The following is a 13700-nucleotide window of genomic DNA, read 5'->3' as shown; positions in this document are numbered from 1 at the left end:
TTACAATATATATATAAAAAACTCCCATCATCTCAATAATATTATTGTGTGTATAATACTGAAAATTGTCCTCTTTTTATCTATTTGTCCAAAGTGCGCTTTTCGCTCGTTGTGGTTTATTATTTGCTTTATCGTATTTACTGGCTGTCGCCACTGACGTATGTGAACCAATGAGGGCGTAGTGTTTCACCACCATGACGTCACGACACAGTACTTATACTCGGCCTCAGCCCGCTCTCGTCACATATTGTTTAACAGCCACAAACCGCAACTGTCTCATATCGACCGACGGCCTAAAGGTAAATATCACAATCTTACCCTGTCGATAATGTAACGTTACGCGAGCTACTTGTCAACAATAATGTGAATTGTATTTGCGGTTTAAGTTTTTGTTTACAGGCATTGTTTGTCAAAACAGGCCAACATGGCGACATGCTAACGTTAGCGTTAGCTCGACGTAGAACAATGGATTATCTTGCAGTTCATGTTTTGGACTTGAATGTCAACGTTGGCTCGTTAAAACGAAACTAGACTTAGTTCACGAGTTTAATTACTAGAGTAAACCGTCGAGATCGAAGCCGGATATTGCATACAGAGACAGCTGATGAAGCGTTAATTGTGTGTGTGTGTGAGCTAATGTTGCGCTGAATTGATGCAATGTCGCCTCAGGGTGAAATGAGAAACTTATAAAATGGCGAGGCCGAGAAGCCCAGGCTCACTGGCTTGAGCTGTTAAACGTTTCTAGGACCGAGAGTTTTGACTCTGATGGCGTCTGAATACGTGAGCGCATTGTAACTTAAATGGCCACGGCGCCAATTTCAAAACAACTAACTGATATGTGCTCAACGCTGATATGTTTATTGTGCTTTTATTAAGGCCTTACTTGCCGTTGCGCTGATTATGGCGGTAGAGCGTAACGTTACCGGAGCAAACACGACGCCTCCCAGTGGTGCAGCCTGGGGGGAGGGGAACTATTAGCCTGTATGCTAGGCGGGTTAGCATCTTAGCTTGGTACTCAACGGCTTGTTGCTGCTGCGTGAGCACGTTGCCGAAAACCATTGCGACCGAATTTAATTCCACTGGTTATAATTTTCATTTTTAGCAAGCACGAGATGGCACGTACCAAGCAGACTGCGCGTAAATCTACTGGAGGAAAGGCGCCAAGGAAGCAGCTCGCTACCAAGGCAGCCAGGAAGAGCGCACCGTCCACTGGAGGAGTGAAGAAGCCCCATCGTTACAGGTAGGGTGTAATGACTGCACGCCACAAACCCTAATGTGTGACATACAATCTTGGTTCCCGTTTGTCATAATATTTGACTAAATTAGTGCTAATACTTATTGTTAATACTGTGCTAAAATCTTTTGTGTAGACCTGGAACTGTGGCTCTGAGGGAGATCCGTCGTTACCAGAAGTCCACGGAGTTGCTCATCCGCAAGCTGCCCTTCCAGCGTCTGGTCAGAGAAATTGCACAGGATTTCAAGACAGATCTGCGTTTCCAGAGTGCAGCTATCGGAGCTCTTCAGGTAAAAACCCAGATCAGTCATAAGCATGTACGTGGGGCAAAGGTAGTTATGAATCTAATCATTTTTTCCTTTCTCTTTCAACAGGAAGCCAGCGAGGCTTATCTGGTGGGTCTGTTTGAGGACACTAACCTGTGCGCCATCCACGCCAAACGTGTCACCATCATGCCCAAAGACATCCAGCTGGCTCGTAGGATAAGAGGAGAGAGGGCCTAAGCGGCAAATTATCCTATTTATCGTACCATTTTTGTGGACATTTTATTTCTTGGGTATTTTTTACAAGTTTTCTTTGGAGGTTTTTGCATTTTAGATCAAGATCGATCATTCCGCAAGCCCGGGTACACTTAAGATAGTTGGAAATGTTGTGCAGTTAAGAGTGTCTTGCCTAGTATTCCATCCATTGGGTCATTACTCCAGCCATCGCATCACCCTTCGAGCTCATTGTGGACATCAGGCTCCACCTTGGAATGGGAGTTGTCTAAGGGATAAATTCGTCACATCTTCTTTGGGGGGGTCCAGGGTCTCTTCACCCGCCTACCACTCATCACAAAATGCCAGCATGTCCTGCTCAGCCGGTCTCACTGCAGTGTCGGTATCTGTTGATACTCTACACTCTGTGACTGGGAGCATGGCACCCCGCCCTCCTGTATTTTTCTGGACTGCTTTTTAAATGTTTTTCAACATAAACCTTGGCAGCTACATTTAATACTATTTATGAAAATGTTGTCGCGTGTCTTTCTATTAAAGGTCTATGAGTAGAAAGCTTTGTGTGCTGTAGTTCATTGAAATGAATTTGTGGAGATAAGTCTGTAATGTAGTCTTGACATAAACTTTACATTTATTTACAACCAGACATGATGCAGGACTTTGACTTCACTGAGTCGTCATACAAACCACTCTGTATGCTTGAAGCCAGTAGCTGTAAGAAAACACATGGGCATACAAACATCTATTAGAATGTAGGTTACAATTTGCCTCCGTAGAATGCACAGCTGCTGTTCCTCACCAATACGGTAGACTATCTCCTCACACTCCTTTGTGCTGCTTGCTCTGAGTGCAATGCAGCAGAAGCCTGTGGACTGAGAGGTCTCTGGGGAGTCTCTGTGAAGCGAGCCAATCACACGCTTGAATGAGAAACTCAACCAATGACAACAGACTTGATGGCTTACGTATTGCATCACATGTCTCTATGGAGACCTGTGACTAATATGGCTGTGGGATTGAATGTGATAGTGGCAACGGTACTACTTACGCCATGCAGAATGCAAATATTGTGTAGTCCGGTTGACCAGATCGCCCTACGCATGACATCTCTGGGTAGTGGTGCTCAAACACCTGATTTAAAAAAATAAAAGCATTGTTCAATCTGACCATGTCGCGCAATAACAAAGACCTGCTGAACAAGTAACAATCGCATGCTTACCAATTTACTGTTTCTGTCTGTGCACGTCAAATGTGTTTCCTTCACTGCTAAGAGCGCGTCCTGTGGGAGAAATTACACTGAGCTCATGTTGACGTGTGCTGTAAGCCAATGTGCCCTGAGGCGGCGTGTGCAATAACATTACCTTGCTGGGCAGGTTTTTCTGCAACACTTGTATAATGGCGAGCTGCAGCACCTCTTTGCCCCCACGCTAAGAAAGGATAAAATCGGATATTGCAGCAGTTATAGAAAAGACCAGCACAGCTGCAGAGATTGAACGTGTATTTAATTGTAAAGCAGTGGTGATTATTTACCATTCCAATGTTTACTTTTCCCAAGTACTGCACGGCGTACACAGTCCTGTTGAGGGGTAGGTCAGTCAAGAGTACACCTAGCAGAGTCTTTCCTAAATTTGATGGCCAACTTGCCTTCTCTCTTTGGGGCCCTGTAACGGAGAGGTTCTCTGGTCCTTGGGGGGTGACTGCTGGGAGGGAGCAGGACCGAGCTGCATGGTGGGGTTCTCCGTCCTCAGGGCCCGCAGGAGCTTGACAAGGGGCCGGTACACTGTCCCATCCTGAGCCCGCCACCGCAGAACACCGATGGAGAGGGGGCAGCCCTTCAGCCGGGAAAGAACCACACCTGCCTGGGAGAAACCGAAAACCAGCAACCAATCGTGAAGGCTTGTCCAACAGCAAATGTAAACCCTTTGAGAGCAGCAGGTGTTTTTAAATTATAATTACTGCAAACTCCTATAGCGTTTGTCAAGGGTGTGCCTGGCCAGTGTCTCATGGGTTCACGAGAGAATGCACAGAGAATGTGAGCTGTACTATCTGTCTCCAAAGGCATTCTCATTGGTACTCATTGGTTCTCTGTGCATAGAATCGAATGTACTAACAGAGACCTCACACACCGTCATAACGGACCTGTGTGACTTGTTTTTTTTGCACCTGTTTAGAATTTAATGAATGTCCTCTAATTACATACTTATAAAAATGATAACGTGTAAGTTAGTTGGTGCAACCTAGGGAGGTGTAATGGAAATAAGTGCTATAGGAATTATTAAAAAATAATACCAGCTACACTATGGTGACATAGAAACAGACGTGATGTCTATGAGCCTTATGACTTTAATATAAGGATACCTGTTTATTCTTGGAATTCCTCAGCGAGGTGCCGTTGATCTCATCAATGATGTCACCAGGGGAGATAAACTTGTCGACGTGAGCCTGACTGCCGGGCATCAGGTCGAGGACGAAGATGCGCCCACTGAGATACCTGAGAGGCAGACAGAGACGGAGGGAGGTGATGCAGCCGGTTGGACGGATGACTATATATGAGTAGATATGCTTGATGGATAGGAAGTACTTTGTAGAGCGGCGGACGATACAAACCTCAACACCATCCCCAGCTCCCGACAGGGCACCACTTCATATGTCTCACACACCTGGAAACAAATAGAAACAATCAAACGACCGTCTCTCACATTCTGCTGATCATCTCTCTGCATCTTAAAGTTCCCATTGCGACTAAAATCCAGAGTAATATTCTTGTGATGCTGAGTGTTCCGAAACAATAATCATTGTGTTTTTTTTATTACCGGTAGGAGCCAGCTCTCATCCAGAAAACTGCAGTTCTGTGTAAAGACACCAGAGGTGAAAATTAGTTTAGAGTCGTTTGAAATCAAAATTATTTAACAGACAATGTCGTGTTATATTTTGGAGGAAAATCCTGTGTGGCTTGAAAAGTTTGAAAAATGTTTCCTCAGCGCATTTGCAATTTTTAACGGCATAAATAAAAAGGAGCTGAACTGACCTCCATGTCCAGTTTGAAGTCCATGTGAGAGAGGACCAGCAGCAGCGACATGAAAGGCTCTGGAAGGGAGAGAACAGCGGTGATGATGCTGGACACCGGATGCCAGCGGTGACAGGAACTTCCCCAGCTTTGCTCAGCGTTAGGTGAACGCAATCAAGTAAAAAGCCTCACCCATAAATTGCTCATTCCTGAGGATTGACACTTCCGGGCTGTACCACTGGAGGGGAGAGACACAGTATGAACTGAAGAGAGACACAGTCTGAACTGAAGCGGTTTCAGTCTATGAGTGAGACTCAGCCGCAATGGGCATCTAACAGTGCAATAACTAAATATACTGTATCACAGAAAATGTATCTGACCTCCAGGACTCTGGGTGTGTGCAGCAGGTGTGTGATGAACTGTGGCAGAGCCTTGCGGACGAGGGCCAGTCTGAGCAGGTAGCGGCCCCGGCCCTGAGCTGAGAGCAGCTTCCTGCACACTCTGGTCTGCTCCACCACCAAGGACAAGGCAGACAGCCTGCATGCACATCAGCACAGACAACGGCTATTAGCAAGGATTGAAATAGTGCTATTTTTGTATTGTTTATTCCGGTATAAAGTATGGCGTTAAAGCCAGTTAATCTAAACAGGATGTTGTTACCTGCCACAGGCATCTTGGCGAGTGAGCTGTTCAAAACACTGCCAGTAGTCTCTGTGCACCAGACTGAGAACTGGTTCTGTAGGGAGAGCAAACATGCACTCAGTCCGTACTGCAAAGATGTACTTTACATTTATTATTGTGTTTCTATAAAGATTTTAAAAATACATCAAACTCTGCCCATAGTATTGTGTTTTACAACCACGCAAAGCATAAACTGACACCCCAAAATATGCATGCCAGGTATACAAGCTTGCAATATAGCAATTTGCTCTCAGCAATATGTATCGCATTGGAATAAATAAACATCGAACAAAAAGTTCAGAAATTATTGTTTGGTAGATTATTTCTCTCTTGTAAGAAATAATCTACCAAACACTAATTTCCGAACTTTTTGTTCGACGTTTATGTACAAATGTGGCATTTTTTCAGGTAAGTACATATTATGGGATACTAACGTTGGAGCCCCTTCCTGAGGACCAGCTCCAGAAGCTCACAGCAGGAGGCGAGGTGAGGGTTGGTGTTTGACACAGTCCCGCCACTGGACTGCAGGTTCAGGACACACACTGGGAGGGGAAATATAAAGAAAAAGAATTTGAATGTCGATCTGTTGCATGACCAAAAATATGCACATTTTTCATTTAACCTGCGTGGTCATCGACATTGCACACAGCAGTGAGACTACAGAAGATGCTGGGCAGAAGATAAAACGGACTGAAAAAAATAATAACATGTTTTTTTTTTGTGTGCAACAGAATTAAAACTCAAAGTCGTTTGTTTCGGCAAGCATTTCGGCATAATACGCGCGGATATTAAGCAATCGGCTGCCTCCGAAACATGCATCCAGTATTAACGAGCACGTTTTTATTGTGCATTCCATTATAAATCCCTACCTTTGAGAGTGCCGAGTAGCGGGTCTTTTGGAGCCATGTTTGGTGCACCAGCTGTGAGTCAACAGACACACGAAGCCTCCTGTCATTAAAGCACAGCGACACGCGCTGTAATTCTACTTCCGTGAAGGCTCGCTACCTGCCACAGAGAGCGGGGGTGAACTGGATAAACCACTTTAGTTTGTGTTTGAAATAAACAACGTAGGAGGCGTATAGACGCCCTCTGTGCCTCGAAATGAAAACGTATCGACATATGAAGTGTTTATTGGCTGTGGCGACGTCTGCTTCCACACCTAAAAGCGGTCGTGCTGCCTTCAGAGACTCAGTATAAGATATACAATGTAGCCGTATATATCAAAATGAGCGCGGTTTATTTGCTAATGTTTTATGTTAAACTGAAAAGTAGCTAACACAGAGCTATGCTTTGCTGCAGAGGCTTATTACATGTTGTAATGGTTGTTGTACAGGTTTTTGGGTTGTTGTTTTTTTTACAAAAATGTAGGACTGTTTAAAGAAAAAGTGAAGTAACGTTAGGCCTATCCACCACCACTACAAATTCACAGCTAATTAAAAGAATACATAATGATAGGCTGTATAATACATTGCTTGAAGCTAACCCACTTTCTTTTTATTTTAGCTAACCGCCATAGGCACAAGACATCGTTAGCACGAGATAGACATTGTCTATTGGCTAATGGCGCTTCAAACTGTTGACTGAGAGCTTGTAACGGTGCTAAGTTTTGTCAAACATAAACCAAAAATAAATATACAAGACAGACTGTGGGACTACCTGGCAGGAGGTAACGTTATCAGTGTGGGTGAAGCTATGGCGGCCTCTCGCGGCTCTTCTTTCAAGCTGCAGCTCGGTGGCAGATAAGAGCGCGCGCTCCGTCTCACCCGCCTCAGAGGCAGAGCGGATGCAAGCGGCGCATCTCCGAAGGAGCTCGGAGCGCCGAGTGAGTCAGAGTTTAGCGAAAACATCTCCGAGGAGCTGCGCAAAGTTGTCTGCGGAAAAGAACATTCTCCCATAACAAGGTCAGACTTTAGCCTTTTTTTTCACAAAACGTTCATTTTAGCAGCTGCCTCTGGGCGTAATTAAATCACAATGAATTGTCTGCGTGTTCGTGGTTGTTGCCCATCTTTGGAAAACAGTCTCATGCGCACGAGAAATCTTCATTCGTAGCATTTGAAAATGACACCTTTTGACGAGGGAACAATAGAGACTAACCCCAAAATGTAGATGTTGATATTTTAACGGTCTGTCAGATATTATAGAATAATACGTTCCCTATTATGTGTTATGTTTGTTGCGCACGGTGTATTACGGTATTGTTTTGACGCTGGTCTGTCAGTCCCAAGATAGAACGTCTATACGTGGCTGTGTACAGCAATAGCACCGGAGGTAATCCTGGATTTCCTCTAAATCTTCCTGCTCCTCTGCCACATACAAGCTCTCCCTTCACTGCCGAAACAATAAACCCATATGTAACCAGGAGTTATGGAGACTTTCGATAGGCAAGTCATGCTGTGGTATACTCCCTTCTTTTTCACGTATTTCACATTGAGCAATAGGCCAGTTATCTACTAAATCAGTAAACAGGCTCAGTGGCACGTGCCATGGCCTCTTAAATTCATATGGACCACTTGCATTGACACATTACTCTTTCACATTTTCCAATTACATAACAAACGTTGAGCATAGTGCCCTTTCAAGTCGTTGTACTTGGTGACCACCATCATGGTGGAAAATAGCCACAAACTTCATAAAAAAACATTCATGTTTGTATCATATTCTCACAGATGCGGTCTAATATTGCTCACTAAAAGGCAAGGCAAGTTTATTTGTATTGCACATTAAAAGGTAAACTCTCAGTCCTGACCGTCCTCCAGTTAGATGCATTTTCTTTGCCAAAAGTCCTCAAACTCTCTGTCTCATATATTCTGTCTTCAGCCCTTGGGAAGTCAATACCGGCATCCTTTGGCTCGGCTGTCGCCCCTCCATCACAAGAAGCAACAGCAAATCCCCCCCAGCGCCATCAAACTGGCATTCAGGGGGGTGGACTGCTGAATCAACAGCAAACCGGTCCAAAGCACCCCCCCGCACCCTCCGCAGTGATTTCTTTTTTTTTTAAAGTGCTCTGCGCTGCTGTCTCACATCTCCTTGGGAATACATTTGCAATTTCAAGGCCATGATCGAGATGCATCGACCCACACACAACAGGGAATCCTGTTACTGTGCACTTCATGTCTTTTTTTTGGTCTGGTTTCTACATTTTGCCTCTCTCTTTCAGGTTGTGTGTGTGTGTTTTGAGTGGGCGGGCTGTCTCCTTTTACTCTCTCACCAATGCCTGGGTCCTCTTCCCCCCTTCTTCACATAATGATAGCTCAGAGTGCCTGATAATGAGCTCTCTGAGGACTGCCAGTGCAGAGCTGTGATGAAAGTTCTGCAGTGTTTTTGTCTCTCTCTCTCTCTCTCTCTCTCTCGCTCTCTCTCGATCTCTCTCTCTCTCTCTCCACGCATACATACCTTTTTGCCACCTCTCGTAAATTACAGATTTCTGCTCTCTCATCGATTTATGTGGGTGAGCTGCACTTCAGCTCCAGCTCTGGACAGAGTGTGTGCCAGCGTACTAAAGCTTGTTTTTATTTTTTATTATTGTACCACAGGGCATCCGCCTCCCTCTCCGGCTGTACCAGCATGATGAAGGACTGCCTGCAGTTCCTCATCGAGCCGGCCAAAAAGCTCAAGATCCGACTCAAGGTAGGGTCATGTGACTCTGTTCTCCTCCAAAGGCACAATATTTGTTGCAACTACATTTCTTAAACCTGGCTGGTTTTCTTTGCTCCAGGAGTCTCGTAAGCGAGTGAAACTTGAGAGGAAGGAGCCGCTGGTGGAGAGTCAGTTATTTATCATGGAATTGGCCAGAGAACTCAACAAAATTTGCCAGGTGAGCTCTCCTCCTCCTCGACAAGCATGCATCCGCAGGATATATCTCATCTATATTATGTGCCCCAGAGGTCAAACATCCTCGGCCACATCTGGACCAGTGAGGACATCTGGCCGGCCGGTGTGTGTCGCGATTTCATCGTGGAGTGGGCCGCTGTGTTGGAGAAGAGAGTACAGGTACGATCTACAGTTGCTGCTGTTGACGTCCAAATAAGTTGATCAACTTTATTTGGTTCCGTTTTTGCACAAAAATGCCTCGAATTGAAGATCAATAACAGTTGCCGATTATGTTTGCGTCAACCCGCAAATCGTTGCGGCTCCACTTCAATGTTTGTGTCCAGCCGAGGATCATCCTGTCTGACTACCAGCATGAGAAACCACAGAAGAAAGACTGGAAGGGACACCTCCTCTGCATGCTGGAGGCCGGGGGGGAGTGCGACATGGGGCCCCACAAAAGAGTCATCATGGACTGGACGCGGGGGATCAAAAGCAGACCTCAGGTGACTGTAGGATGGCGAAGGCCGATGCGCCGACGTGGCCGGTCGGCGATTAAAGCCTGACCCAGTTCTGATAAAGATGATTAAGCTAAACCTCGCCCTTGACAATCATCCCATCATACTCAGGTGCACGCTGGTGTTCATAGTAAACACCTCGATGAGTAACACTGACCATGTTCGTTGTCTCCAACTCGCTCTCCCGCTCCAGCCCACCGTGTGGCCGGGCGAGCCCGTGCTCATGATGCTGGACGACCTGGAGTTCCAGTGGAAGAGGGGCCGTCTCCCCAACCTGCTCCCAGCCGTGGAGCTCGTCATGCTGGCCGTGATGAACGCCGACAGCCCCGTCAAGGTCTGTCCACAACATACCCCCCCCTGATTACATTTGTGTTGAACATTCTCCTGGAGAAGTTGGTTTACTCTTCTCCACTTGAATCTATTACCGTTGATAAGATAAGCAGTGTAATGACATGACATCCAGTCTGGCTTATTTCTCCATCATCATTGTAAAGCCCACCTTTGTGCTGCATTGTTTTTATTCACGTGCCTTTACGTGTGCGTTTTTAGGAGGACGTGACTAAGCAATGGCTGGTGAGGAAGCAGAGGAGCCAGAAGATCGGTGAGTGCATTCTAAAACATCTCTTGTTAACTCGGGAAAGTGTTGAAGATAAAGAAGCCTGAAACAAAACCAAGTTATAAAGACGTCCGTCAGCGCTGACGATACTGAAAAGCCCACCACAATGTGTGTGTGTGTGTGTGTGAGTGTGTGTGTGCTAATCAACCTCTTTAGCAGGAGTGGAACTTGATGAGTCACTTTCATTAGAGCTAATCGGGATCGATATGTGATTAAAGGATAGTGCGTGAAAGCAGGCTGGGAGGGCAGCATGAGGGAGGATGAATGGAACTCTTGATGGCCTCCTTGTGATCACAGAAATCCCTTTCTTCTTTTCAGACGCTGTCCGCTACATCCCCCACAGTGGTGAGTAGAACTTACATCACCAATGTAGGGGCTGGGCTGCAACTAACAATTAGTTTCATTGGTGATCAATCTGTGGACTGTGGTGATATGATCTAAAAATGACTATATATCACAATATATTGTCGTTTACCTGAATGATGAACATGATTATAACATTTTTTTAATGAAACACTTCTTCTTTACAGTGTGGAATTGGATTTGCGATGCTGCAGGTATGAAAAACCATCAAATCCTCTCTGATCCTCGTTATAATCTGTTGTCAGATTTGTAATATGCTCCCCGGTCTGTAACAGAGGACGTCACTCTGGACTCTGACTCGGCCAACGCAGACCTGCTCATCTCCGGTGACGCCAAGCGCATGCGCTACGGCCTGGAGCGCCGCGAGGTCCCGAGGTGCCGGCGCCGCTTCGACGGCTGGTGGTGCGCCGCGGGCCGGGAGGGCTACGCCTCCGGACGCCACTACTGGGAGGTGGAGGTGGGCGAGCGGGACTGGCGGCTGGGCGTGGCCAAGGCATCCGCCAAGAGGCAGGGCTTCCGCTCGCTCACCACCGACACGGGCTACCTGACGCTGCGGCTGGAGAGGGGCACGGATCTTAAAGCCCTGACGGTGCCCGCCGCTCCGCTGCCGCGGAGCCTGGTGCCCCGGAGAGTAGGGGTGTACCTGGACTATGAGCTGGGCCAGCTGTCCTTCTACGACGCGGAGAAGCGCTCCCACCTTTACACCTACAACGAGAAGTTCACAGAGGAACTGTACCCCGTGTTCGGCACTGTGGAGGTGGTCAAAGACCTGGTGATAAGGCCTGCGGACGTCAGACAGCCGTGCCTCTGCCCCGGGCCCTGCCTCTGGAACTGAACCGCTCAACACACACACACACACACACACACACACACACACACACACACACACACACACACACACCGTCCTCAGTCCTGATCCTCAGCAGCCCGCAGAGTCTGTGCTTTTATTCTGGTCCGGTGTAGTGATTTTTGAACCTCATGTGCTGGTTCTGGACTCAAGGCCGGACTCCTCCTGCAGGGGTCACCGTGTGAGGTCACACGGACGAGAACCACCATCATTCTGCACGTTCTGTTATTCTGCTTTCATGGAGACAGTGTTTGACTATTTGTATTGTAAGGATGAAAAGTCCTCACTGTCCAATGAGCTTTGAGAGGGTTTAGAAGCCGTCAACCCAAAAGTTCTCAAACCCACAATGCAGATATGGATGGTTTTTTAAAATTACTTTTTTTAACTACTTCAAGCTGAAACTTGCAAACTAGCTTCACAAATGTTATGAAAGCATGACGGCACTGTGACAGGATGTGCCACCAGCTACTGTTGTGGAATATTTCTCAAACTATTCGGGAGAAAAGTGTCAAAGTGTTTTCAAATCAATGTCAAATGAAACAGAGTCTTGATGAAGGATCAAAGTGGTAATAGTCAATTTATTTGCTTGCAAGCAAATGAGAGAGCAGTTCTCAACGGACACGTATCGCAGAGTCTTGTGAGGAGTATCCTAAAATCATCCTCATGCATGCTACCTTCATACCCACAGACAAGAGCAAACAGCTGAAACAGGCAAGGGAAGAATGATGGGAGTCTGACATTTGTGTAAACTGCAATGTCTGGTATATTCTCTGCAACAGCAAAATAGGCCTGCTTCTATGTCGAGGACATACATGGCCTGCAAATGTCTCCTCCTGTGCTCTTTGACCTATGTGAATGTATATGTTTATGTTACAGCAGGCGCTGTCCGTCTAAGGAGAACTAAGCAGCGAGCAGAATAAAAACATTTTTTCCTATTACACTACATAGAGCTTCAGTGCAGTGAAACTGTGGGCTTGCTAACGTGCAACAGGCAGATAATTACAGACTGGGTTGATGCATGCGATGAGTTAAGTCTTGCTCTGTTTGCTTCTTTGTCTCCTGCATTATTAAGATGCCCCCCCCCCCCCAAAAAAACACCAGAAATAAATGAAATGCAAACGCTCCAGCTTGTCGTCAGTGGTCACAGATGCAGATCTAGAGAACCAATCAAATGTTCGGCGAATGTATTTGTTTCAAATCTTTATTCTGCAATCAAAGTGACAAGCCTGTGCTCAGATGCTTAAAGGTAAGTGATACATGCTGATTCATTTTTGGAGAGGTTCATCCACTTATCCACATCAGGGTTTTTCTAACAAACATTTCCTCTCAAAGTATGTTTTACAAAAGCCTTCTCAACTTGCATTGAAGCAAATACAATCTTTCTGTCTTTTCGTAACCATTTCTCTAAAATATCAAACTCATTGTTCGAATGTTGATCCATCAAAACATGTGAAATACAATGGCCTTGCAGAGTAAAGAAGCATATAAAAAGAATCAACTTGAAGCAGTGTATACCACGTTGTTAAGTATAAAATATCTTATGAAATGCAAAAAACATCGAATAGATTTCTTAACGTGTGTGTGTATTGTAAAATCGTTCTTGTCAGTAAGGAAATGTGCATATAGATGACGAACACATGCACCAACCTGTGTTTGAGGGAATACTTCTATATTTGGCATTACATTTAACGTCAGTCTGCTTCAGTGAAAATCTTAAAAAGTATTAAATATGCTTGGAACATGTTTTTTTTTTAATCACACTTTAATATAATACAAATCTATGAACAAAAGTCCCAAATCCACCACTTTTATGTTTCCTCTTGATCACTCAGGATAACACCACTCAGGTGAAAATATGATGGACCTCATGAAACATCCACAACGATTTCAAGACAATCTCCTACACCTCGAGAAGACGGGGAGGTTGAAATTTGGTGGGTTTAACCTGAAACAGTCAACACACCTCTTACAGACAGGTGGAGGACGGGAGACAAGGGGCCACGGTCACGCTGGATTACTGACCCACAGCCAGATTACTGGCCCCGATTTAAAGCTGTTGTGACAGAGGGGCGGAGTCTAAAACTAAATTATTTGTTCAGTCAGTGAAACTCTACTTACAATGCAGAGATACAGAGA

General features: G+C 45.6%; 3 protein-coding genes across 3 annotated transcripts; 2 read left to right on the top strand and 1 right to left on the bottom strand.

Moving 5' to 3' along the window:
* The first annotated feature begins 251 nt into the window (after window positions 1-251).
* Window positions 252-2283, top strand: LOC306794750 (histone H3.3A). Its single transcript, XM_079292943.1, has 4 exons — window positions 252-299; window positions 1103-1240; window positions 1371-1524; window positions 1609-2283. The coding sequence occupies exons 2-4, from the start codon at window positions 1113-1115 to the stop codon at window positions 1735-1737; spliced, it is 411 nt and encodes a 136-aa protein (XP_079149069.1). The 5' UTR covers window positions 252-299; window positions 1103-1112; the 3' UTR covers window positions 1738-2283.
* Window positions 2284-2381: 98 nt separating this feature from the next.
* Window positions 2382-4798, bottom strand: LOC306795512 (uncharacterized protein). The gene is made up of 11 exons (XM_079294044.1): window positions 4754-4798; window positions 4539-4574; window positions 4333-4385; window positions 4084-4216; window positions 3370-3584; window positions 3256-3301; window positions 3087-3152; window positions 2945-3004; window positions 2774-2856; window positions 2528-2622; window positions 2382-2440 (listed from the first exon to the last, which is right to left on the bottom strand). Exons 1-11 carry the CDS (start codon window positions 4775-4777, stop codon window positions 2406-2408), a joined length of 846 nt encoding a protein of 281 aa, XP_079150170.1. The 5' UTR covers window positions 4778-4798; the 3' UTR covers window positions 2382-2405.
* A 2399-nt stretch (window positions 4799-7197) lies between these two features.
* On the top strand, window positions 7198-11557 carry LOC306795135 (butyrophilin subfamily 1 member A1). Its single transcript, XM_079293514.1, has 10 exons — window positions 7198-7314; window positions 8947-9040; window positions 9129-9227; window positions 9296-9403; window positions 9568-9726; window positions 9932-10072; window positions 10288-10339; window positions 10673-10699; window positions 10885-10911; window positions 10993-11557. The coding sequence occupies exons 2-10, from the start codon at window positions 8978-8980 to the stop codon at window positions 11550-11552; spliced, it is 1236 nt and encodes a 411-aa protein (XP_079149640.1). The 5' UTR covers window positions 7198-7314; window positions 8947-8977; the 3' UTR covers window positions 11553-11557.
* Window positions 11558-13700: the final 2143 nt, after the last annotated feature.

The sequence above is a fragment of the Melanostigma gelatinosum genome, assembly GCF_949748355.1.
Source record: "Melanostigma gelatinosum genome assembly, chromosome: 21".
Classification (NCBI taxonomy): domain Eukaryota; kingdom Metazoa; phylum Chordata; class Actinopteri; order Perciformes; family Zoarcidae; genus Melanostigma; species Melanostigma gelatinosum.
The sequence above is the reverse complement of the archived record's forward strand: the minus strand, read 5'-3'. Positions and strand labels throughout refer to the sequence as shown.